The sequence below is a fragment of the Delphinapterus leucas genome, chromosome 19, assembly GCF_059928025.1.
Source record: "Delphinapterus leucas isolate spDelLeu-1000000601 "Yukka" chromosome 19, BTC_Dleu_Yukka2, whole genome shotgun sequence".
Classification (NCBI taxonomy): Eukaryota; Metazoa; Chordata; class Mammalia; order Artiodactyla; family Monodontidae; genus Delphinapterus; species Delphinapterus leucas.
Genome location: NC_143147.1, coordinates 7,704,962 through 7,731,770, shown reverse-complemented (window position 1 = coordinate 7,731,770; position 26,809 = coordinate 7,704,962). Strand labels below are relative to the sequence as shown.

Sequence of the window (26,809 nt, the reverse complement as noted above, 5' to 3'; positions counted from 1 at the left end):
ATCTCATTGTTTTAATTTTTAGTTCCTTGAAGACATATGATAGAGAGCATCTTTTCATATGCTTATTTGCCATCTGTATATTTTCTTTGGTGGTGTCTGTAAGGTCTTCAGCCCAATTTTTAATTGGGTTATTGTTTTCTTATTATTGAGATTTAACTGTTCTTTTTACCAGTCTTTATCAGTTGTTTTCCAAAGATTTTTCTGTCTGTGGCTTGTCTTTCACTCTCTTAACAGTGCATTTCACAGAGCAAAAGTTTTTAATTTTAGTTAATTCCAGTTTATCAATTATTTCTTTCATGGACCATCCCTTTGGTGTCATATCTAAAAAGTCACTGCCATACCAAGGTCATCTAGGTTTTCTTCTAGGAGTTTTATGTTTTTGACTTTTACACTTAAGTCTACATTCATTTTTTTTTTCCATGTGAATATCCAGCTATTCAAGTACTACTTGTTGAAAAGATTATTTTTGGTCCACTATGTTGCCTTTGCTCCTTTGTCAAAGACTGGTTGACTACATATAGGTGGGTCTATTTCTGGGTGCTCTGTTCAATCGGTCTATACGTCTTTAGTTTCAGAGTTGTCTTGAAGTGGGGTAGTGTGAATACTCCAACCTTGCTCTTCTCCTTCAATACTGTATTGGTGATCCTGAGTCTTTTATCTCTCCATGTAAATTTTAGGATCAGTTTGTCAAAATCCACAAAATAACTTGGTGGGATTTTGATTGGGATTCCATTGAATCTTTTTATTTATTTACTTTTGGCTGCACTGGGTCTTTGTTGCTGCGCACAGGCTTTCTCTAGTTGTGGTGAGCAGGGGCTACTCTTCGTTGCAGTGCGTGGGCTTCTCATTGCGGTGGCTTCTCTCTGTTGCAGAGCATGGGCTCTAGGTGCACGGGCTTCAGTAGTTGTAGCTCGTGGGCTCTAGAGCACAGGCTCAGTAAGTGTGGCGCATGGGCTTAGTTGCTCTGCGGCATGTGGGATCTTCCTAGACCAGGGCTTGAACCCGTGTCCCCTGTACTGGCAGTTGGATTCTTAACCACCGCGCCACCAGGGAAGTCCCTGGAATCGCACTCAATCTTTAGATCAAGTTCGAAAGAACATCTTGACAATTAGTCTTCCTCTCCATGAACATGGACTATCTCTCATTTAGTTCTTTGATTTTTCATCAGTTTTGCAGTTTTCCTTATATAGATCTTATACATGTTTTGTTAGATTTATACCTAAGTATGTCATATTTGTGGTGCTAATGTATATGGCATTGTACCTTTATTTTCAAATTCCACTTGTTCGTTGCTGGTATATAGAAAACCAATTGACTTTGTATCCTGCAATCTAACTATAATCACTTATTAGTTCCGAGTTAGGGTGGAGGCATTGTTGCTCTTTCAGATTTTCTACATTGATGATCTTATTATCTGAGAACAAAGCAGTTTTATTTCTTCCTTCCCAATTGTGTACCTTTTAAATCTTTCTCTTATTGCACTAGCTTGGCTTTCCAGTACAATGTTGAAAAAGAGTGATGAGAGGAGACATCCTTGCCTTATTTCTGATCTTAGTGGGAAAGCTTCTCGTTTCTCACCACTAAGTATGATGTTCACTGTAGTTTGTTTGAAGATATTCTTTAACAAGATGAGGAGATGCCCTCTCTACTCCTATGTCACTCAGTTTTTATCATGAATGGATGTTGGATTTTGTCAGATGATTTTTCTCCATCAATTGATATAATCATGTAATTTTTCTTTTTTTAGTCTGTTGATGTGATGGATTACACGAGTTGATTTTCAAATGTTGAGACAGCCTTGCATATCTGGGATAAACCCACTTGGTTATGCATAATTCTTTTTATACACTGTTGGAATTGTTCTGCTAATATTTTGTTGAGGACCTCTGCACCTATGTTCTTGAGATATTGGACTTTGCTTCATCTTTCTTATGATGTCTTTGTTTTTTGTAGTAGGGTAATGCTGGCCTCAGCATGAGTTAGGCACTATTCCTTCTTCAACTGGAGGAGGAGGAGCTTGCAACAATGGGGGAGGTGAGGTAACAACGGCTACCAGCCTCTTTGCACTTCTGTGATCAGAAGCCGATATCAGCTATCAGAGCACAGATTCCTGCTATCTGGAGGACGGGGCCTTTTTGCCTATCCTGGCTCCCACAAGTTGGTGCAGACTACTCCAGGAGCATGTGCAGAGCTGCCTGCCACAGGGGTGGGAGTGGGGGCCGGGTATCTCCAACTGTACTAAGAGCTGGTTTTGACCAAAATTAGCTATAATCTACTGTCCAACACTTCCCCTGGAAACTGCAAACCTTCAATAGACTCCAGAATTCCAAAATCATCAGATGTATTTGCCACTGCAACTGTCTAGGTGGAGAGACAGATTCCTGGTGCTTCCTACTCCACCATCTTCCTCAAATCCTCTCTGTCTGGTTCATTTTTATTATTTCTCTCTCCTTATTGATGTTCTCCATTTGGTGAGACATAATCCCCATGATTTCCTTTGGCTCTTGAGCGTGTTTGAAAGAGTTGACTTAAAGTCTCTGTCTAGTAGGTCTAAAGTCTGGGCTTCCTCAAGGAAGACGCCGTGTATGGGCCCAACCTTCTTGTTTCTCTACATGCCTCGGAATTTTTTTCTTGTTGTTGAAAACTGGTATTTTAAATATTATAATGTGAAAGTCTGGAAATCAGATTCTCCTCCCCCCACAGGGTTCGTCTGCATAGTGGCTTTTCAAAACGGATTTTGTAAAGTCTGTGTTCTTTGTTGTTTGTGGTGACTGAAATCTCTGGACAGTCAGCTAGTGAGTCATCACACACTTCCGTAAAACCCTGAAACCAAACAAAAAAAAAAAAAAGAGAGAGAGAGAGAGAACAACTCTCCCAGTCTGTAGATGGGCTGTGTGTCCTGGGGCATGCCTTCAACCCTGCCTTGGCCCTCACTTCTTGCTTACACAGAACCTCAGGGCAGCCACACGTGCAAGCTTAAAGGCTTTCTCAGGTCTTTTCTGAGCATGCACTCAGAAAGCAAAGGTTTAAGGTCTTTTGGAAGAAAAAGTAATCTTAATTCTTTCCTGCATGAATTGGAGGGGACTGCCATTACATGACCTTAGTGGCATAACTCACGGGACCCCAGTGTCTCCCAGCCTGATAAATTCTAAGGTAGAGTTCTGAGTTCTGAACTCTGACCGACAATACTAGGTGCTTGACACTGACAAGGGTCACATCGCTTGCCCTCTGTAACCCCCTCCCCGCCAGCATCTCATTTTCCAGAGCATGCAGTGCTGCATTTTGTTTAAACAAGGAGCAGAACAAAGATGCCACGCCAAGGAGCCACGCCAAGATGCAGATGGCAGCTCACGCCAACTCCTGACCTGCCCCAGTGGCTCACAGCTGGTGTTCCAATTCCTCTCCTGCTGCAGTCAAGTGACTACGCGTCGAGAACGTGCAGGGTCCTGGACAAACAGAACAGGTAACATTACATCCCGAAGAGACTACTGTATCACCCCAAAGCTGCAGAAATCTCAACAAGCTGAGGAACGTTCCAACATCCACAGCATGTATATTCAGCTCTCATTTTATTTTAGCTATAAAACAATTGCCAAAACACAAAGTTAAAAAAACACACACACACACACACACAGATACAGTTTTTATTCCTTCTTTTGTTGCAGGAAATAAATAACGGTCACATATTCCATATGCGTGTCTATAACAGCATTTCTAAAAATGTAGTTTACTGGACTTAACAGCATAGTCTTTTTGGCCTTTCGCCTGCATTATCGTACAGTGTATCATCTTATTTTATTAACTTTTTTCACCTGCATTATCGTACAGTGTATCATCTTATTTTATTAACTTTTTTTCGCCTGCATTATCGTACAGTGTATCATCTTATTTTATTAACTTTTTAAAGCACCTGGGCTCCAGCAACTTTGGGAAAAGGTTGTTTGTGAGCTTAAAATCTTTTTTCCAAGTTATTTTTTCAACAGGTAAACTGAACACAACCAGGTCTTAACTTATTTTATTTAAGAGGAGGATATAGTTTTTCTTTTATAAAAATTGCCCCCATAAACTCACAAACACCCAAATGGAATTAAAAAGTTGGTCTATCTTCATAGGAATTAACAAAAGGAAGGAACAAGACACAGACGGTCCCTGTGAAATCATCAGTCAGGCACACGCCTCACAGTGCTTATTCTTACTATTCCAGTTTGGCCCTCGAGAGTTTTAAGAAAGGAAAGCTGTTCAGTCATCTAAACCTATGTTTCTGAAAAGGTAGGACATGGACTCCCCATTGTGAATCCGACGGATGGCTTCTGAAAGGATCATGCTTATATCCACAGTTTTAATTTTGGGGCACTGGAGCTTCTGGATTTCATGTGGAATTGTATTGGTAACCACCACCTGCAAATCAAGAGCAAAACAAGAGATCATAAAACCAAGTAGCCTCCTGGCTCGACCTGAAAATCGGATACATTCTCACATCTCTGAAGTGGGTCTAGTGTGCCTTCAGCAATGTTTTCAGTCAGTGTGAATGCTACCTGTACCTTAGGTTAAGGTTTGAAAACCTTACACCCACTATGACAGCTACAGGCAAAAAGACAGATAACAGCAAGAGCTGGCAAGGACATGGAGAAACTGGAACCCTCATTCACTGCTGGTGGGAATGCAAACTGGTTCGGCTGCATTGGAAAACAGTCTGGAGGTTCCTCAAAAGGTTAAACATAGAGTTTACCGTGTGACCCAGCAATTCTCCTCCTAGGTAGACACCCAAGAGAAACGAAAACATCTCCATTTGAAAACATGTACATGAGTGCTCATGACAGCATTATTCACGACAGTCAGAGGAAACAACCCAAATTATGAACAGAGAGCAAAAAAATTACAGGCATGCAGTGAAATACTACATGGCAATAAAAAGGATGAAGTACTGACACCTGCTACAACATGGATGAACTTTCAAAAAACATTATGCTAAGTGAAAGAAGCCAGAGATCAGAGGCCAGATATTATATGATTCCATTTATATAACATGGCCAGATTAGATGAACCTACTGCAGAGATAGAAAGCAGATTAGTGGTTGCCTAAAGCTGAGTGGATTGAGAAGAAATGGGGAGTGACTGATTACGGGTCTGGAGATTCTTTGTGGGGGGATGAAAATGTTCTAAGTGATTGTCGTAGCGGCTGCACGATTCTGTGAATATACTGAAAACTACTGCAGTATACACTTTAAATGGGTGAATCATACGGCACGTGAATTACAGACAGCCCCCACAGCCCCCACCCGAGGTTTCACTTTCCACAGTTTCAGTTACCCACGGTCAACCTCACTCTGAAAACACTAAATGGAAAATTGCAGAAATAAATAATTTATACGTTTAAAATTGTGCGCTGTTCTTAGTAGTGTGACGAACTCTTGGGCCGTCTCACTCCGTCTGAGATGTGAATCGTCCCTTTGTCCAGCAGATCCCGCCCGTCAGTCACTCGGCAGCCATCTCGGGTATCAGACCACACTGCTTATGTCCAAGTGATCCTTATTTTACTTAATTTTACAAAAGTAGTGAGGCTGGCAATTCAGATATACTAAAGAGAAGCTGTGAAGTGCTTCCTTTAAGCGAAAAGGCAAAAGTTCTCGACTTAAGGAAGGAAAACTGGGTGCTGAGATTGCTAAGATCTATGGTAAGAATGAATCGCCCATTCGTAAACTTGTGAAGAAGGAAACAGAAATTCATGCTAGTTTTGCTGTCACATATCAAATTGTAAAAGTTGCAGACACAGTATGTGAAAGTGCTTAGTTAAGATGAAAAAGGCATTAAATTTGCACAAGAAGGTATACTGCCATAATTGTTCTATTTTATTATTAGTTATTACTGTTAATTTCTTACTGTGCTTAATTAATAAGTTAAACTTTATCATAGATATGTATGTACAGGAAAAAACAGACTATACATAGGGTTTAGTACTATCCGTGCACGGTTTCAGGCATCCACTGGGGGGTCTTGGAAGGTATCCCCTGTGGATAAGGGGGGACTACTGTATGTCAATAAAGCTGTTATTTTAAAAAGATTTGATGAAAATCAAAAAAGGGGAAACATGCATTTTTCAACAGCTACAAATGGAAAAAAAATACTCAGCCTTCTTAAAAAAACAGATGGGAATATTTTTAAAGTTATTATTTATAATACATACTCCCTACTTCCAAAATAAGCCTCAAGACAGCTTATAATAGAAAACGTACGCACACCATGAGATTGTCGAAACAGAGGATGATCAGGAATCATTCAGAACCAGCAGCAGGGCCATGAAAACCTAGCCCATCGTAACTACTGTGTGACTCCTTTCCTTTTTTTTTTTTTTTTTTTTAGCAGTACGCGGGCCTCTCACTGTTGTGGCCTCTCCCGTTGCAGAGCACAGGCTCCCGATGCGCAGGCTCAGCGGCCATGGCTCACGGGCCCAGCCACTCCGTGGCACGTGGGATCCTCCCGGACCGGGGCACAAACCCACGTCCCCTGCATCGGCAGGCGGACTCTCAACCACTGTGCCACCAGGGAAACCCATGACTCCTTTTCTGTTTGATCTTCCTGGTAACTAAGGCAAACGTGGGAACATGAAGGGTCATGTAAGTCTCATGACCTGTAAAAGAACAGGTCCCAAAGGAAAAACACCTACCCACTGGTATCAAACACAGAATTTTCTGCCCCATCCACACGGCATCAGTGTGAAGGGCGACCCCAGGCAGGGCTGCACCTGCTCTGAGCACAATTCCTCGGGGACGGTGCCCCCAGGAGGGACTGTACCACCTGGTCACCTTGGAGGGTCAGTTTTCTCACGAGATAACCACCCTCAGTCGGGAATGAATTTTCCAAATGTATTCTAACCACTTTAAAAAATAACAGCTTTTTGGTGATATAATTCACATACGATACAATCTGCCCATTTAAAGCATACAATTCAATGACGTTCAGGATACTCAGAGCTGTGATTAGTATCTCCCCCCAAAGAAACGCTGTACCCCCTTCGGCCACTCCTCATTTCACCCTTCCTCAAACCCCCCTGGCAACCACCAATCTACTGACTTTACAGAGGCCTATTCTGGATGTTTCATTTAACTACCTTTAATTAAAAAAACAGAAAGAAAAACACTTCAAATCTTGATTTATCAACTCCAAGCCCTCCTTACTGGCTCCTCTTCTGAGAGACAGGGAAATCAGCCTCTCTCCTCTTCTCCCACCTCCCACCCTGTCGATCCTGCTGTTACTTTCACATGGTTCATAGCTTTATTATCTACTGGGCAACTGTGCTTTGTCTACAGGCCTATATGGAACCCCACTTATCCATCAGTTACTGACCCAACTCCCCAGTATGGGTATCAGTGACAGAGCCCCCCTGCTGGCCTAGGATGTGCGACCTCCACGTCCGGGGCTTCATGCATCCTCTCCAAAGTCCACTCTGTTCCGAGGGACTGGATGCAGCAGCCCCCCACACGCTCTCGCTAACCTGCCCACACACAGCACCCGCGAGAACCCCGCCTAGCGCCACGCGGACAGACCAGTGAGCACCGCCGTGGGCCTGAAGTCTTCCCGCTTTGCGTGTGTTTCGTGCAGCGGAGAAAGGAGGCCGGATCGAGCTAAGCCGTGTGAGCCTGGCTTTCTCTCTGTGCTAAAGCATCCTGAACCCATCAGAGATGATGAGCATGGGCCAGGCTCAGGGAGAGTGACTGCTCAAGAGGAAAAGTGTGGGCCTCAGAAAAGTTAAAGGAGTCTGACTAGTTTAAGATTCAATACCCAGGAATATACAGGAGACAGCATTTCTGCTTCTTAAAAGATAATAAGAACGTGATTCACACAATCAACCCCCGCAGCTAGCTGGCCCCTGGAATGAGGGGTGGACAAAGGAGGGCGAGGAAACCTGGCTGGCCTCACTTCAGCCACTCTGGGAGCTGCAGGCAGTTTAGGAAGGTGGCCCTGTGTGCCCTCCTCTCCCGACGTCATGCCACAGGCGTCTGTACCAGGAAAAGAGCTGGGCTTTAGCATCGGGTAAACTAGGGTCTGAACCCTACGAGCTTGGGCTCGTAGCTGCCTGACCTTAAGAAGTCACTGAACTTTTCTGGTGCACAATTTCTCACTCTCCCTGCAGGGCTGTGCCGGAGCTCAGGGACAGCATGTGCCCAGCATTAGGCAGTTCCGTCAGGGCCAAGGGATCCACTTACGAGAGTCACTAAAACTATCACCCACTGCCACGGGCAGAACACAGAGGCTGCAGGCAGTGACACGCAAACAGAACTACCGCTCTGAACTACAGAGCAGCTCACTCTCCACCTGCTCCCGTGACCACAGGTCGGGATGGGCACGGGCACCAGGCAGCTGTGCCCACACTCAGCCCGACTCTGTTACCTCATCGATGGCAGATTCCTCGATCAGTCGAGGGGCGTCGGAGGATAACAAGCCGTGAGTCGCCATCACGAAGATCTTATACGCACCCCTTTCCTTCAGGGTCTCTGCTGCAGCGAGGAAGCTGTCCACATCATCAATAATGTCGTCCTGGCATTACAGATTCAGCAAAAGACATGAACACTTTTGTAAAGGTGGGTCTAGACCACGGGGAAAAAGGCTGGACTAATTCTACTGTGACACACCTGCTGTCCACGTTGACGTGTCCTGACAGCGAGGTCACCGGGCTCCCGCTGCATTCCCTCCGGGCCTCCCACAGTGCAGCACAGGCGCCCTGGGCCTATAGTTCTCTATCCCTACCGTCTAGAGCTACACCCCACCAGGCAGGTGCTCCAGAAATACTCACCCTAGATTTTTTTAATGCATAGTAAAGCACCTGTTAGAAGATGCTTTTGACTCTAGGTGGTTCTTTCCTCTTTTCTTGCTACTTTTCCTTATTTTCTAAACTTTCTGCACTGGGTGGATGGGAAATGTGTTTTTTCCATATATTTTTATAATGGGAAAAATAATAATTATTATTTTAACAAAATACTCAGTCCAGTGGTTTCTAATCTCGCAGACTCCCAGTATGAGATAATAGAAAATATATACATTCGTCTCTTCTAAAGCCCTTTTACATGTTTTAGCGGTAAGAGCACTAGGGAAACCTCTTGTCCTGATGAGATGACTCTGGGTGGGCTCCTGGATGGGCACTGGCCACCAGAAAGACCAGGGAAGCTTGGAATTTGCAGCACCCGCACGGCCGGCCCCAACTCCTCCACAGAGGGGAGGGGGCTGGAAATGGGGTTAATGATCCATCAGGCCTCCAGGAAGAAGCCCCCATAACATCCCAGTAGCACGGGATTCGGGGAGCGAACCAGGTGGGTGAACATTCCACACCGAGTGGGTGATGCACCCCAACTCCACAGGGACCCTCCCCAGCCCTGCCCCGTGCCTCTCTCTCTCCATCTGGCTGCTCATCTGTGTCCTATGTCACATCCTTTAATGACCTAGTGAACCTAAGTGTCTCTCTGAGTTCTGTGAGCTGCTCTAGCAAATGCTCCAGTCCAGGGGGGTCCTGGGAGTCTCGGATTTGTAGGCAAGCCAGACAGAAGCTGTGGGTCACCTGGCGAGTCTCAGTTTTTGGACCAAAGCAGACATTCAGCACAAGGCGCCCGTGAGACCTACCTGGCACCGTCCCCAGCACGACTGGCAAGCCAGCCAGCAAAGCACCAGCGGCAAGCGCGACAGAGTGACAGGAAGAGAGGCCTGCGTACCACAATGACGGCGGTCCTTCCTCCCACGTCACCGACCACTGTGATCGGGGGCTTCTCCTTGGGGATGAGCACTGCCCAGGACAAAACACGCACACGTTTCTCGGTTAAGAGCCCAGCCGAGGCCTTAGCAAGTCACTGTCTCGTGACAGAGGCCCAAGAGACCAGCAACAGAAGGGAGTTTCCCCCACCCAATAAAGGGCAACTACGGAAAAATCACTGCTAACGTCATATGGGATGAAAGACCTTTCCCCTAAGATCAGGGACAGGACAAGGATGCCCACTTTCACCACTGCTATTCAACAGAGCACCGCACGTGCTAGCCAGGGCAGTCAGGCAAGAAAAAGAAATAAGAGGCATCCAGATCGGACAGGAAGACTTAGTACCGTTAAGACGGCAATGCTCCCCGAGTGATCTAGAGACTCAATGCACCCCGTCAGAATCCCAGCCTCTTTTTTTGCAGAAATAAACTGACCCTAAAGTGCAAAGGACCCCAAAGAGCAAAAACAACGCGAGGGACTCACTGCCCTCGGGAGCGTTCTGCTGCCACCTTTTCCCCATGTCTTCCCTCCAGGGAGTTCGGTGGTCAGGGTGGCGTCCTTCCTGGCCACCCACGGCCACACACAAAGCCCAGCCCCTGCCCCTGCCATCCTGTCCCCAGTTGAACCCATGCCTGAATGCCTTCAACGTCCACCTCAGCTAACCGGGATCCACAAGGCCCAGCTGCAGTCTCGCTCCTTCATGGCCATCCCAGGACCGTATCTCCTTCTCTGAGGCTTTTTGTTTATAAACGAGCAAACTCCTAGGCAACGTGAGAACCCGAAGGGGTCCAGAGTACACCACAGCGGCATGAAAAGTATTTTAAGCTGAAGGCATTTGAATTCCTGAAGTCCCTTATCTGCCTAAAAGCAGAGCTCCCCAAAGGAACTCAAAAGAATTCAGTTGTCCTAAACCCCCTCCCAGCAACAACCGCAGGAAGACTGACTCTCATCACCCAGACCAGAAGTCGGCACCACTCCTACACAGACACTGTCACACACCGTCCTGTCTCCCATCCATCCTCCCTACGAGCCACTGGCCCTCCCATCAGCGCCCTTCCTCCGCTTCCCTTCCCCTATGAGGACCATATACAAGCCCCGAATTGCAACCTCCTCTTAAAATCTTATCTTTTCTCTTCTTGATCTGTCTTCTGTCAGTTTTATTTGCAACCTCCTGAGCACTGAAGCTACAGAGGGTAGAGGAAAAGTCTTTTCTCCCCGGCAGACTCAGACAAAAGCAGTATTTTTTTTTAACTGAGAAGATGTTATTAAAGCTTGAGGGAAGTTTCTTAAAAACAAAAACAAATTCATGCATAACTCTACCACCTAGTCACAACCACGTTCATCCTTCATATTCCCTCCTCGCCCGGGCAAAAGACAGGCCTACACTCTTGTATTCTCCCTTATTCACATACATTCCATAGATTTTTCTCTTGTTTCCAGAGTCTTAATTATTTCAAAGGGCTGCATAATGAACTGTGCTGATACGACATTCTTCACCAAGCCCCGCCCTCCGGTGAACCATTCAGACTTTTCCAATATTTTGCATTAGAAATAACACTACAGTGAATAACTTGTGCACCAAAAGCTTTCTGCTTGTGTTAAACTTTACTTTACTCTAGGACATGTTAGTGAATGAACAAGTGAAATCCCTGACGTGCCACAGATGCGTCTAAACTGAGCATGTGCATAGGTCTTGGTATGACCAGACAGACTGCTTCTAAGAGGCCACCAGAAGTGCACTTGCCACAGCCAGGCCACGAAAGGTATCAGTTTTTGCCAATTTAAAAAACAAAAAGAGAAGTAGCACTTCACATTCGAAAAAAAAATTAAGTCAGCCTTAAAATCAAAGAGGAAAGCAACCGGGGGGCAGCACACTTACTGGGGATCTCCAGGCTGGGGTGGATGGCGGCGGCGCTCCTGACCATGGGCGGGGAATGCCGCCCGTCCACCAGGTCGGACTCGGCATCCTGCGCTTCTCCGTGAATCACCGCGATGCCCAGTCGCAGGCGCTCAGCAAAAGACTGTGCCCTGGAGGAGAGCAGGAGACCCGTTCACAATCACGCAAAGCTGGTTTCTGATAACATCTACGGAGAAACATCACGGGAGCTTTAAAAAGGTAGTTTCCAAAAGGGTTAATGAAAAAGGAGAATTAATAATCTTAGACTCTCAGAATCCAAGACAAAGTGTGGAGACCCCACATGACCACACATCCCCCTGGCAGCTGGGCCTAGTGTGCACTTGGCCAGCGAGTGAGCCCGTGTAAGTTATAAGTTAGTTCACCTCCCCTAAGCCTCCGTTTCCTCACTTGGAATTGTTAATTAATTCTGCCTATCTACCTAGTTAACAGTGAGCACCAACCACGTGATACAAAGTGCACTAACTTCTCATGAGAGTATGAAGCATCAAGGTTTTGTTGTGCAACTGAGATACGAGACACTGTACACACCTAAACCATATGATTTCATAAGCTCAGGTGTATTTCTATATCTGTACAACGGTCAGCACAACCAAGTCACTGAAAGTACCTACCCCTGCCAAACGTCACCTGTGCCCCTCTGCGATTTCTCCTTCCAGCATCAGCTGCCAGTGAGCTGCTTTCTATCACCATGGTTTTACGTTTTCTAGAATGTCGTAAGTAGAATCGGAGTCTGTAGTCCTTAATTTGGTCTTACTTTGTTCACTCGGCCTAACAGTTTGGAGATTCACCCACATTCATCAAGAGAGCATCCCTTACATCGCTGAGTAACAGTCCATGGTGTGGGTCTATCACTATTTGTCCATTTACTCGTGGATGGACTTTTTTTTTTTTAAAGATTTATTGTTTACTTATTTATTTCATTTATTTTTTGGCTGCATCGGGTCTTAGTTGCAGAATGCGGGATCTTCACTGAGGCACGTAGGATCTTTCTTTGCAGGGCACGGGCTTCTCTCTAGTAGCGGCGTGTGGGTTTTCTTTCTCTAGTTGTGGTGCACGGGCTCCAGAGGGCGTGAGCTCTGTAGTTTGCGGCACGTGGGCTCTCTCATTGAGCTCAGCAGTTGTAGCACATGGGCTTAGTTGCCCCACGGCATGTGGGATCTTAGTTCCCTGACCGGGGCTCGAATCCGTGTCCCTTGCATTGGCGGGCGTATTCTTAACCACTGCGTCACCAGGGAAATTCCTGGATAGACTTTTGAGTTGTGTCCAGTCATGAGTTGTTACAAAACCGTGTGAACACTCATGTACAAATCCGTCTGGACTCATGTTTCCTTTTCCCTTGGTGTGACTGGATCACACATTACCGTTTCCCAAAGTGGCTGCCACATGCCCACAAGCCGTGTGTGAGCACTCGGCTTTTCCACGCCCTCGCCAGCACGGGCCGCTGTCAGCCCTTTCAATGTACCCATCCCAGCGGTATGCAGTGGGTCGCTGTGGTTTCAGTTTGCATTGAACCCTCATGACAAATGGCGCTTATCTGCCACCTATATATATGCTTTGGTAAAGGGTCTGTTTCTCTTTTGCCAATTTTTTAGTTGGGTTGTTAGTTCTCTTAGTAAGTCTGGAGAATTCTTTATATATTCTGAATTTAAGTCCTTCATCAGACATATGCTTCACAAATGTTCTCCCCCAGTCTGAGCTTTCCCCTGTTATTCTCTTAATGACGTCTTCTGAAGAGCAGTTTCAATTTTCATGACATCCAATTTAACAATTTTTTCCTATCAGTTGGGCTTTTAGTGTCATATTTAAGAAATCTTTACCTAAACCAAGGTCACAAAGACTTTTTTCCCTCTGTTTTCCTCTAGAAGTTTTATACTTTCAGGCTTTACATTTAGGTATATGACTCATTTGAAGTTGATTTTTTAAAATGATGTGAGATATGGCTCAAAATTCATTATTTTGCACACAAACATCTGATTATTCCAACACTTTTCATTTGTTAAAAAGACTAGCCTTTCCCCATTAAGTTGCCTTTGCACATCTGCTGAAAATCAGTCTTCCAGATACCTGTGGGTCTATTTTTGGACTCTATTCTGTTCCACTGACCTATTTTTTATCTTTATTCCAATACCACACAATCACGATTGCTTTAGCTTTATAACAGGTCTTGAATTCAGGTAGTGTTAGATTTCCAAACTTTGTTCTCCTTTTTCAAAGTTTTTTTTTTTTTTCCGGGGGGGGCATTATTCTAGTTTCGTTGCATGTCCATATGAGTTTTGCAATCAGCTTGTCAAATTCTATAAAAAAAAAAGGCCTGCTGACATTTTGATCGGGATGGTGTCAATTCTACAGACCAACGTAGGGAGAAGATACGCTATCTTAACAATATTGAGTCTTTCAAGCCACAGACACAGTATATTTCTCCATTCATTTAGGTCTTTAATTTCTCTAGGCAATGTTTTATATTTTTCAGTGTGCAAGTCTTGAACACCTTAGGTTTATCCCTAAGTGTTTCACTTAGTTTGATGCTATTTGGGTTTTGTTTTTTTTTTGCTGTACGCGGGCCTCTCACTGTTGTGGCCTCTCCCGTTGCGGAGCCCAGGCTCCGGACGCGCAGGCTCAGCAGCCATGGCTCACGGGCCCAGCCATTCCGCGGCATGTGGGATCTTCCCGGATTGGGGCACGAACCCGTGTCCCCTGCATCGGCAGGCGGACTCTCAACCACTGCGCCACCAGGGAAGCCCTAGAATTTTTATACCTAGGTTCATGAGGAATATTGATCTGTTTTCCTTTTCTTGTAATGTCTGTGTCTGGCTTTGCTATCAGGGTAATGAATGCCTCATAAAGTGAGCTGGGAAGTACTAGTTCTTCAACTTTCTGGAAGAGTTTATGTACAGTTAGCATTATTTCCCCCTTAAATGTTTGGTAGAATTCACCATTGAGGTCTTACTCATTTTTCCATCTTCAGCACCTAGTGCACAAAAAAATGTTCAAGTGCTTGAAGATCCAACAAGTTCTCCCAACCTTGGTTTTCAAACATCAAAAATTCAAAACAAGTTCCTTACAGCCCACAAGAACAGCTAAAAAGAAACAAAAACAAGGGCTGTGGTCATAAATTAGGGATTTAACAGAACCCCATCATCAGGACTACCTGCACTAGACACAGCCAAGGCATTGCAATGCCACAGGGAGGCACTTAAAGGCATGACCGTGCTCCCTGGCGGAACAGAATCTCCCCTGTGCCAGGTTTCCCGTCTGCACTCCACGACCAAGGAGAGTTTTGTCACAGTGCTTGCAATCGGTTCAAGAAATTTAAACGGATGCTACATCCATTGCAAATTACTTTCTTACGAAGTTACACTTTCCTCCTCAGTAGGAGATGTCATTACGCAGCACACGCAGTTAAGTCTTCTGTGGTTTTGAGAAAATCTCAAATGCACATAAAGAAACGTCTACTGGTCTGGCCCTTCCTACAATGAATCTAACTTATATTTCCAAGGAAAAGACAACAGACTTCACAGGAGCAGAGCTGTACTGCATAACCTGATCCAGAAAAGTGTATCTTTGTGTGTGTGTGTGAATATTTTTACTTAAGGAAAAGAGGGAGAGCCTCAGGGGGGGAATATTTTTAATAAAAATTGCTAAAGATCCTAAGAGTTAAGATGTAGTATTTGCATAACTTTAAATTCACCCTTTAAAAAAATTCAAAACAGTTTTTAAAGAAGTCCTCAGAAAAAGATATGTTCAGACAAAGACCACGGCAGAGCCTTCACTGGCTTCTGCCCCACGCTAACCTCACAGCACCACAGAGATTAAGTGCTCCTTCAAATCCAAGATTGGCTTCACAAACAAGATTACTGTCAGAAGTCCTGAGCTCTCAGTTATCCTCTAAGGAAGTCTTTTCCCATCAGGAACTCGTAGAGGTTTGCCAATTCCTAGAATAATGCTGTTTCAACACTACTAACCTACTATAACACTACTAACTATAAACCACAATACTTTCAAGATAAATAAAAGCATTACCTGCACAATGACGTTAGTTTCTGATACTTCACAGAACAGTAACGTAACTTGGGTTCCCACCTGATTCCAAAAAAGGAATCAGGATTGTTCCGGTAGGTCATACTGCTTTAGACACTGACGGTCACAGAGGAATTCCAAAGCAACTCAGTCTCGCTTCTGGTTGTACTATGATGAGGGCAAATGTACATCATGGGTCAGAACAAAACACAGGATCTCAGACTTTTTTTTTTCTATTCACTCAATTATTCTAGGAAAACAATTCCAAACAACTTGCTCACTAAAGCAAGTTCTGTTTGTTAAAGCAACGTTATGTTCTCAGATGACCTCTTTTACTCAAGACAACAGCTCACTGCCAAAGGGCTGCTCAACCACAGCTCTGCCCTCAACTCCACCGACAGCTGCAGAACTGCAGGGCGCACCGTGCTGCTCAATCTGTGAAGTTTCTCCCACCTTCTTCGGCGCACGCCGCTCTGTAAGATAAGCAGTGCAGGCGTCACCCCCCCACTCTGCCGACGAGGAAATGGAGGCCTGCAGAGAGCCTGGACCGTGGTTCTCAGCTCTCTCACAAAGACTGGGTAGGCACCAGCTGGAAGCCGGCGTCTCTTGACTCCTAGTTTAACTACCTTCCTGCTGCCTTAGGGTGTCTCTTAAACGAACTGGAACAGTTTTCTAAGGTGAGGCGCCAAATAAAAGACTTGGAGGAGGAAGCCGGAAACAATCAGATCAAAACCGGCGTGTTGCTGAGCTGGAAATGCCATCTCAAGCCCTAACTCTGGATGAGTATGCAAATCAGGACGTCAAAATGAGAGGAAATCACAGCACAGCGCTGTGGGAGATGCCACGGCAGGTGCTACCGACCAAGAGCGCTCAGCACACCTTCGATGCGGAGTGCAAAAGCCGTAACTACATTATTTTATACCCTCATCCCCTTTGGAGCAACCATCTCCGTCCTAAAACATTTATTGAATGCAGTGTAACCTACTGTGGACTCCATTACAGAAGGCGGGAAAAAGAGGCTCGATCCTTCATCCCAACCTACCTAACAACCTACTGGCCAAACAGCACACGGGGTGAGCTGCGAGCCCGAGGGGAGAAGCGGGCTGTACTGCTCCCCCCTTAGAAAACGGCTGGCACAGCACACACGTACCGAGTGAGACGGACTGAATGGGCAAGCCAACCTCAAGCCTATTCGGCCCACGCCCAAATCCCAGAATCACTGGTGGCGAAGACACTCTAAGAAGTCATTAGCTGGCACTTCCCTGGTGGCACAGTGGTTAAGAATCTGCCTGCCAATGCAGGGGACACGGGTTCAAGCCCTGGTCTGGGAAGATCCCACATTCCGCAGAGCAACTAAGCCTGTACACCACAGCTACTGAGCCTGCGCTCTAGAGCCCGCGAGCCACAACTACTGAGCCCTCGCGCCTAGAGACCGCGCTCCGCCACAAGAGAAGCCACTGCAATGAGAAGCCCGCGCACCGTAACAAAGAGTAGCCCCCGCTCGCCGCAACCAGAGAAAGTCCGCGCACAGCAACAAAGACCCAACGCAGCCAAAAATAAAAATAAAAAATAAATTAAAAAAAAAAGAAGTCATTAGTTGTGCTGCTATCTTCCTGTAAACAACACAGCAGAATCACCTTGGATCTGTTTCCTCACCTCCCTGATGTGTCTCCTCACCTGTGAGAGGGAACACGCAGTGGCGGGTCCTCCCATCTGTCTTTCTGCTTCATTACCCCAGGCTCACAGCTGTGCCCAAACAAAAGCCAGACCAAGGAAGGGGCAGCCTCACAAGCCAGGAAACTTTAAGACAAAAACTGCGCTACTCCAGCCAAACCCCACAGGCTTTTGGGGGCAAAGAGCAGTTCAGTTTGGGGTATGTTAAGTTTAGTTGTCCCTCAAAAATGGAAACATACAATTACTATATGACCCAGCAATTTCAATCCTAGATATATATCCACGAGAAATGAAAACATGCCAACACAGACACTTGTACACAGCACTGCTATTCCTCACAGCCAAAAGGTGGGAACAACCCAAATGCCCATCAACAGATGAACGGATAAACAAAGTGTAGTACATCCCTACAATGGAATAGTATTCAGCCATAAAAAGGAATGAATTACTGATATATGCTACAATGTAGATGAACCTGAAAACATCATGCTCAGTGAAAGAAACCAGACACAAAAGGCCACATATTGTATGATTCCATTTATATGAAATATCTAGAATAGGTAAATCTACAGACAGTAAGCAGATCAGCAGCTGCAAGGGAACGGGGGAGAAGGGACCTGAGACTGGTCACTCAGTGAGTTCAGGGTGGTCTTCTGGGATGAGAGCAAGTTCTGAAACCAGAGAGAAGTGGTGGCTGTACAACACTGTGAACGCACTACATGCCAGTGAATTACACACTTTAAAGAAGTTAAATGTATGTTATGTGATTTTCAACTTAATTTTAAAAAGCACGTGTATCAGAGAAAAGGAAATTAATAAATCAGCATTAATCCAGCCTTTGCACAAATCTCTGGAAAGGCTGTTTGAAATGTTTATGTTCCAGCATGAGTCCCGGTGTACCTGACTTAATCAAACGGACACTATGAGGCTCCATGACAGAGCTTCTTGAAGGAAGCCTGTGTGGGCACAGCCCTGGCTGACTGGGAGGCTGGTCCCACGAACATGGCAACTCCATGGCTTCATCACAAATGCCAACTTTATTTAATATACTAACTGCTATTCTTACTCTGTAATGGAAAACCACTTATCCTAACACCTGTGAAGTCAAGAGCTTACGACGTGCAAGCTGCCCTCATCCTTCCACATTAACAACGGTGGGTACAGGATGGAGGCACCTCCGCTCTCTCACTCCATGGGCCCAACAATGATCCAGGGAGCAAAGGTATTCGATTGTGGGAAGTTATTTTAAAAGAGCATTTTTAAGAAAAAGCCTTCATTCCTACGTTTGATTTTGTTCTTTCCCTCCCCAGTGGAGCGGCTTCTCCAGGGAACATTAGTACAGGCAGACCTCGATTTACTGCACTTCGCAGACACTGCACTTGTTACAAGTTGAAGGTCTGGGGCAGCCCTCCGTCCAGCAAGTCTATCGGCGCCGTTTTTTCCAACAGCATCTGCTCACTTCACGTCTCTGTGTCACGTTTCGGTAATTCTCAAGGTATTTCAAACTTTTTCATTATTATTATATTTTTTATAGTGATCTGTGATCACTGATCTTTGATGCAAAAAGATTACAACTCACTGAAGGCTCAGGTGATGGTTAGCATTTTTTAGCAATAAAGTATTTTTAAATTAAGGTATGTACAATGTTTTTTAATACCTAATGCTATTGCACACTTAACAGACTACAGTATAGTGTAAACATAACTTTTATATGTGGTGGGAAGCCAAAGATCCATGTGACTCACTTTACTGTGATATTGGCTTTGGCAGAGGTGTGGAACCCAACACACTATCTCCAAGGCCTGTCTGTGTGTGAAACCCTTTCAGTTCAGACACAACTTTAGGTTCTGTATCCCTGAGTCATCAGTTACTCCAGGTTACATGTAACTCTAAGCACTGCCCCATTTGCACACCTTGTAGTGTTTGTAAATTTTGTAAAATGTCACCTTTTAACACATACCAATCCAGCCTCTTGGCTGGATACAATTCTGTTAATAAATTACTGAGTTCTCTGAATAAAAGGCAGTAAACAACCTCAAAATACATTCACTGGTATTTGAAATGGCAGATCTGCCTAAGCACTGGGCTGGGATTCCCCAGCCCTGGACAGCTTCTGGTAAGAAATGTGATGGTAGTCACAGACTGGGACTGGAAAGAAGGGAGGAAAATAAATCATCATCACTTAGCACGTGGAGTATTAAACTATCAGTTCACAGGATAAAAAATAAGAGACACAGTGGGAACCGCTAAGATCGAATCCAGAGCACCTGGGATCCGACGGGGCTGGGACCCCAGGTGTGGCTCAGAGGAGCTCCCACCTACCTCTTAGCCGAGGCTGGAGACTTGGCCACGATCACTGCATTTCTGTAATCCGGGATCTGTGACAGAGGAGAGGTTGGGGATTACTGCCATGTCTCCACAAGGCTATTCACACCAGTACCCGGTAACTGATAAAAATGAACATTCCAACAGACTCAAAAATGTCATCTGGTCACTTCAAAGTTTTCCAAAAACACAAAAAGTTCAAAGTAAATTTCCTCTTTAGAAGATGAAGAAACGCCTACCTAGGAATAAAAAAAATTATTATCAAGGCATGACTCTCATAGACTTATTTTAAGAAAAAAGTAGGGTTAATCAGTAATTAGCTCATATCTATGTGGCAGCAAAGGTGTTTTTATGAAGTCAACAGGAAGTACTCTCATGAATCCCAGTTACATGTAATTTCACAGGGCAAGGACGACATTCATCGAATCTGAATTCAAGGCACCTGTTGAATTCCAAATAAGTGCGGTCCAAACAAATAACTACTTAATGTGTCTCTGTCACAGCATAATGAAGAAACCAATTTGTTAAAGGAATCAGCCCGCCTAACACTGCTTCATAAAGATATTAAGAGCCCTTAAGAAAATAAGCAAAATGTCAGTCTACTTTGGAGTTCTTTACTTTAAACATCTGAAGTGATCTGTACTAGGATAATTACAGTTGAAGATACACCCGTTACCAACTTCTGAGAGTTTAGAAGACAGAACTACTTTTTTTTTTTTGTGGTACGCAGGCCTCTCACTGCTGTGGCCTCTCCCGTTGCGGAGCACAGGCTCCGGACACGCAGGCTCAGCAGCCATGGCTCACGGGCCCAGCCGCTCCGCGGCATGTGGCATCCTCCCGGACCGGGGCAAGAACCCATGTCCCCTGCATCGGCAGGCGGACTCTCAACCACTGCACCACCAGGGAAGCCTGACAGAACTACTTTTTTTTTTTTTTTTAATTTATTTATTTTTTAAATTTTTGGCTGTATTGGGTCTTCATCGCGGTGCACGGGCTTCTCATTGCGGTGGCTTCTCTTGTGGCGGAGCACGGGCTCTAGGCGCGTAGGCTTCAGTAGTTGTGGCGCGCGGGCTTAGCTGCTCCGCGGCATGTGGGATCCTCCTGGCCCAGGGCTTGAACCCGTGTCCACTGCATCGGCAGGCGGACTCCCAAACACTGCGCAACCAGGGAAGCCCAGAACTACTTTTAAGCTGAGCAGTAGTTTGTTGTTTCTGATTTCATCTTGGCAATATTTTCAAATTATGTTCTTAAAATCTAATCATTTCATTAAATTATATTATTTCATTCAAATATATCCCCACTGATTTCTCACAATTACGCTAGATCAATGAATTTTAATATAAGCACTTAATAACATCTAGCACCTTGTACAATACCTAGTACATGGGAAGCACTAAAATAATCAATATTTAGTAAACAAAAAAACTGATTAGTTTGAACAAGGCTCTATTATAGATATATCCATATGGATAAGAAATCTCTACATCTGATCCATCTATACACACAAAAAGCCTAACTTATCCAACATTATCAGGGAGTAAGGTAGCAAAAAGTATTTTCATTTAGGCGTTTTCCTTATTTTTGCTGGAAGTCTTTCTAAACTGCTTTATGCACTTCTTTGCCTCATCAAACATCACCAAACAGCACCAAACCCAGCCAAGAGAAAAAATAACAAATGAAGAAACAGTTAATAGAGCAAAGAAAAAGAAACTTTAAAAGAAAGGACTCTTTAATAAAAACAGGTCTATTTTCTCCTCAGGAGTCAAAACAGGAAATCATACACATAAAGAAAGAACAAGTTGTTATGAAAATGAACCAAAAAGAAATCTAGACGGTGGAAGTTATTATGGTGCAAATAAGAAACTCAGCTGGCTCAAGGGCAGGAGGGACACAGCTGAAAAAAAAAACCGTGGGTGAGATTAAGCCATGGAATTTTCCCACCAGGCAGCATGTAAGAATGCAAAACTTGAAAAAAAAAAAAAAAAAGTTAAACAATATACAGACTAGATCCAAGATTTTCAACTTCCAACAGTTCCCAAAGAAAGGAATGAACAAATAGAAGGGATGAAATACTCAAACTATAGCAAACAAAATTCATAGAGAATGAAAGGGACCCACTGAGCATCTAGTGAGGTGAATGGAAAAAAGATCCACCTGGACACACTGTGCTGAAATTTCAAAACCACAGCAAAAAGATAAAACACTGTTTTACATGGGGAATTCTGTCCAAGTGTAAATGAATACAGCCCCTTCAGACAATTGCAATTTTTGTAATATCTATTAAAATATGAAAAATGTAGATACTTTTCAGTTAAGCAATTCCACTTCTTAATATAGCTCAGAAAAACACTTGCGTAAGTACTCAAAAGGGCAGGTACAAGAATTTTCAATGCAACATGACTTAAATATATTTTGAAAATAAAATATTTCACTTAAAAGAGTGAAAAATTAAAACAACCTAATATCCAAGCAAGAGGGAAATGGTTGAAAAAACTGCGGCTCATTTCAACTTGTGCTTTAAACATCTAAACAGGTAGCTATTTAAATTTAAATTAATTAAACTTAAATAAAATGAAGGATTCCATTCTCCAGTCACAGCAGGCACATTTCAAGGACTCAACAGGTACATGTGGCTGCATTCTGGCAGCAGACAGAACATTTACACCATCATAGAATGATGGTGATGTACTATGTAGCAGTCATGAAGAAAGAAGTAATCCTATATAGCTGAACATGGAAAGACCTCCAGACACGAGCACAGGAAAGGAAACAAAGTTACAGAACAACACAAACAATATATCAATGTGTTTTTTTGTATTTTTTTTTTCAAAAAGCCCCCACAAATCAATTTCTGTAACTAGGTGTACAGAAATGGGAGGTAAATCAGAGGCAAAGGTCTGAGAGGATTCAGGACACTACGCAGGCTGGTAACCAGGGTGAGCCCTGCAGAGGGCCTGGGCCCAGGCTGGTGGTCCAGGGAAGCTGCTTGATTCATCACTTCTGTCAGAATTTCCCTAACTGCCACTGTAAACATAAGTTTTCATTTTTCACATTTTCGAAGATTATTCTTATTAATCTTATCAAGTGGAGGGGAAAACACACCACATGTCATGCAAGTCTGACTTCCAAACCCTGTAGTAATTTCCCCGGCACCATTAAGGGAAAACATCACCAGGGCCACTGTGGGACCACAGAGAATCAAATTGCCTGACACCCACACTCCTTTGCTACACCCCTGCCTGTGTCCCTGGTTTTCCATTTCTTGCCAGATCTCATTTCTCTGACAGTGAGAGTGAACTGGTATAAAGACACTAAGAAGAACACAGGGGGGAAATAAAGCAACTCAAGAATCAGAAACAGGATCACTTTATAAGTTCCTATTTTAAAAATTGATGGGATGGAATCTCTCGATACACCACAAAAGTACACTTGGTAGCCTCCCCTCTTCATAATTTCCTTGAAAAACCCTGGTGCAGACCAATGATTACTAGTACTATCACTATAACACTTGGTCATTTTTTTAAACACAAGCACTACACTCAATCAATACCCAAACCTCTTTTGGGTTATATTTTATTATGTCTACAACTTGGATGCCTTACACTCAGTGCTGCCTTACAGCCGCTGTCAGCCCAACAGCAGCTGCACTGTGTGCTTTCACTCCTTCGTGCGCATGAAGGTGGCCACGGTGTTCCTATGTCCTGGCACTGTTGGTTCTCTCCAGGCCAGGCTTAACTGCCATTTAAAATGTCGCCAGAGGGCTTCCCTGGTGGCGCAGTGGTTGAGAGCCCGCCTGCCGATGCAGGGGACACGGGTTCATGCCCCGGTCTGGGAAGACCCCACATGCCGCGGAGCGGCTGGGCCTGTGAGCCATGGCCGCTGAGCCTGCGCGTCCAGAGTCTGTGCTCCGCAACGGGAGAGGCCACAGCAGTGAGAGGCCCGCGTACAGCAAAAACAAAAAAACAAACAAACAAAAAAATGTCGCCAGAAAAAATAAATAAATAAAATAAAATAAAATAAAATGTCGCCAGAAAGAGCTCACTATGATTCAGCATTAAAATGACGAGTTACCATGCACGCAGAAAGACACAGGAAGAGGGCAGCACGATGTAAATTTCATATTCATGAATCAAAGGGTCATCACTGGAGGAATGACCACAATTCCATATTTTCTTGCAAGGCAACAATCAAATGCTTTCTGGGACCTACGAAAGGAAGACTCCCTGCCAGGAGGTGAAGCTGTGGAAGGACTAAATCTGAAAAGGATGCTTAACGCATGCACAGCAACACGGCCAAGGCTGGAGAACAGTTTCCAGGCAATGAGCACCCATTAGCTGAACGCCCACTTTTGGCAGAAGGTGCTCAAATTCCCTTGACAACCCAAAAAAAACAGAGGGTGAGCTGTCAAATAGGATGACATCAGTGTCAAAGCTTGCAGAATAGAGCCACCAGGTGACACGAAGGCAATGCCTCACAGCAGGACTGGCAGCGCTGCCTTCTTTCTTGATGACATGAATAACATAAACCTTAACTGACGGCAACTTAGATTCAGTAAAATATGGTGAATCTACCACCTGCCTGAGAAACTCTAATGCATGAAAACAAAAGGCATAAAGCAAGTATATATACTATAAAAAAGTAAACAGTGAGCTCCCATATAGTGTTTCATTTTCTATAGGCTGTTTTAATTTACCTCTATGAATGAAGAACAGAGAATTTAAAACTAAAACACTTGAGGTTACCACTGTTAGCTCACCATCAGAAACAAGGACCCCACTTCCCATATCTGCTGAACCATGAGCAGTTTAAGAGGGTTCAGGTCCGACTTCTTTTCAACAATGAAACCTAAGACGGGATTCTTCAAGTGGCAGGCAGCCTTGCACCAAGGCAGACGCCTACATGAAGGGCAATAACCTTGCCCTGACCTCTGGATCAGCGCCAAGGGTGCTGTGGCCTTGACTCACCAGGCCCACAGGGGCCTCTCAAGAGTCGCTCTTGCCATGTACGTCTCTAGATGTCAGCACACAGCACTCCTGGTGTCTTGAAACATCCCCCAGACCAAAAGATGAACATTAGCCTATAAAAGTGCACACCGAGGGCTTCCCTGGTGGCACAGTGGTTAAGAATACGCCTGCCAATGCAGGGGACACGGGTTCGAACCCTGGTCCGGGTAGATCCCACATGCTGCGGAGCAACTAAGCCCGTGCGCCGCAACTACTGAGCCCGTGCTTGAGAGCCGGCGAGCCACAACTACTGAGCCTGTGTGCTGCAACTACTGAAGCCCACGTGCTGCAACTACTGAAGCCCACACACCTAGAGCCCGTACTCTGCAACAAGGGAAGCCACCTCAATGAGAAGCCCTCGCACCACAATGAAGACCGCTCGCCGCAACTAGAGAAAGCCTGTGCACGGCAACGAAGACCCAACGCAGCCAAAAAAATAAATTGATAACATAAATAAATTAAAAAAAAAAAAAAGTGTACACCGACTGCTCTATTTCTTCCAAAACTAGAGGCATCACTGAGATGGCTCTTCCCGGGACCATGTTGTGTGAAGCCCAGCCTTGCCCTCATGCTCCTCCCTCTGCCTGGGCCCTTTTCCTCCTGTGAGGACAGGAGCTGTGCTCTCGCACCCTTTCTCTCTCAACTGAGAATCATATTCAAGTAAATTACATTCATATTGTTTTTTGAATGTATTAGAGTTTGTATGTTTCTTGTGCATAACTTTAAAAAAACAAGTAGAATATTTTCTAGTGTTCCCTTTCAAAAATACTTCAACCCATTTTCACTACTGAGGGCCTACGTTAGTTTCTGGAGGATGGGGAAGGCCTGTACTCTTGACAGAAAGAAACTGCTCAGAAATCTACAAACTGCTCTCTTTTAAATACTGTTAAAAGCGTTCTCTGGAAAAATTATTAAAGAGACAAATAATTCACGTGAGGAAAAGAGTTCCTAAAAAAGCAAAATAGCTAAGTGCATTATAAGTTAACATTTAAAAAGGCTTCTTAAATAATGAGTCACAAAAGTGCTATTATATCCAAGAATAACAAATGTAACTATATTAAAACTACATATGTTTGATTTGCCCCAGAAACACGAGTGATTCAAAATGAGAAGAATCAATCACTGTAATATATCACATTAATAAAATGAAGGAGGGCTTCCCTGGTGGCGCAGTGGTTGAGAGTCTGCCTACCGACGCAGGGGACATGGGTTCGTGCCCCAGTCCGGGAAGATCCCACATGCCGCAGAGCGGCTGGGCCCGTGAGCCATGGCCGCTGAGCCTGTGCATCCGGAGCCTGTGCTCCGCAACGGGAGAGGCCACAGCAGTGAGGGGCCCGCGTACCGCAAAAAATAGATAAATAAATAAAATGAAGGAAAAGAATCCACGTGACCATCTCAAATGACGCAGAAGAAGCATCTGATAAATCCAACACCCTTTCATGATAAAAACAGAAAACTAGGAATAGAATACAAGGGCACTTCCTCAACATAATAAAAGGCATTAATGAAAAACCTACAGTTCACATCAGACTTGACAGTGAAAGGCTGAAAGCGTTCCACCTAGGAGCAGGAACAAGACACAGATGCCCACATTCAACACTGCTACTCAACACTGTACTGGAAGCTCTAGCCACAGCTATCAGACAAGAAAAACAGGTTCCCAAGTTAGAAAGGAAGAGGTCAAACTGTGTCCATTCACAGACCATATGATCTTACATGTAGAAAACCCTAGAGAATCCACATACAACACAAAACACTATTAGAGCTAATAAATGAGTCCAGCAAAGGTGCAGGATCAACACACAAAAGTCAGTTTCATTTCTATTCACCAGCAGTGAACAATCCAAAAGGAACAACTCCATTTACAACAGAGCCAAAAAGTAAAATACCTGGGAATAAATTTAACCAAGGAAATTGAGAGAAAGATGAAACAAGATTCAGGATAGTGGTTCCCTTGGGCAGAAGGAGGCAGGGGGATGGGACACAAAAGGACCACATGTGTGGACGTAAGTTATTATGATGATGCTAGTTTTCTTGTTGGGTGGCAGGATCACAGATGCCGACGACTACAGGTGGATGGACAAAGATAAGGCAGGAAGAGGGACACATAAAAGAGTCCCAGGACCACCCATG

The 26,809-nt window shown here is 44.5% G+C and overlaps 1 protein-coding gene across 8 annotated transcripts in view; it reads right to left on the bottom strand.

Annotated features, from left to right (window-relative positions):
• Window positions 1–3,630: 3,630 nt before the first annotated feature.
• The window catches only part of PRPSAP2 (phosphoribosyl pyrophosphate synthetase associated protein 2), a 39,108-nt gene continuing 15,929 nt past the window's right edge, over window positions 3,631–26,809 (bottom strand). For 5 of the 8 annotated variants that reach the window (XM_089900229.1, XM_022560810.3, XM_022560813.3 and 2 more), the window contains 5 exons: window positions 19,671–19,726; window positions 11,619–11,767; window positions 9,702–9,772; window positions 8,389–8,535; window positions 3,631–4,398 (listed from right to left, as the gene is read on the bottom strand). In XM_089900229.1, coding sequence (XP_089756355.1) covers window positions 4,240–4,398; window positions 8,389–8,535; window positions 9,702–9,772; window positions 11,619–11,767; window positions 19,671–19,726 — 582 coding nt within the window. In that variant the 3' untranslated portion in view covers window positions 3,631–4,239. Of the gene's footprint in view, window positions 4,399–8,388; window positions 8,536–9,612; window positions 9,773–11,618; window positions 11,768–19,670; window positions 19,727–26,809 lie in introns of all 8 variants that reach the window. The other 3 variants (XM_089900231.1, XR_016388828.1, XM_089900230.1) reach the window with 3 other exon arrangements.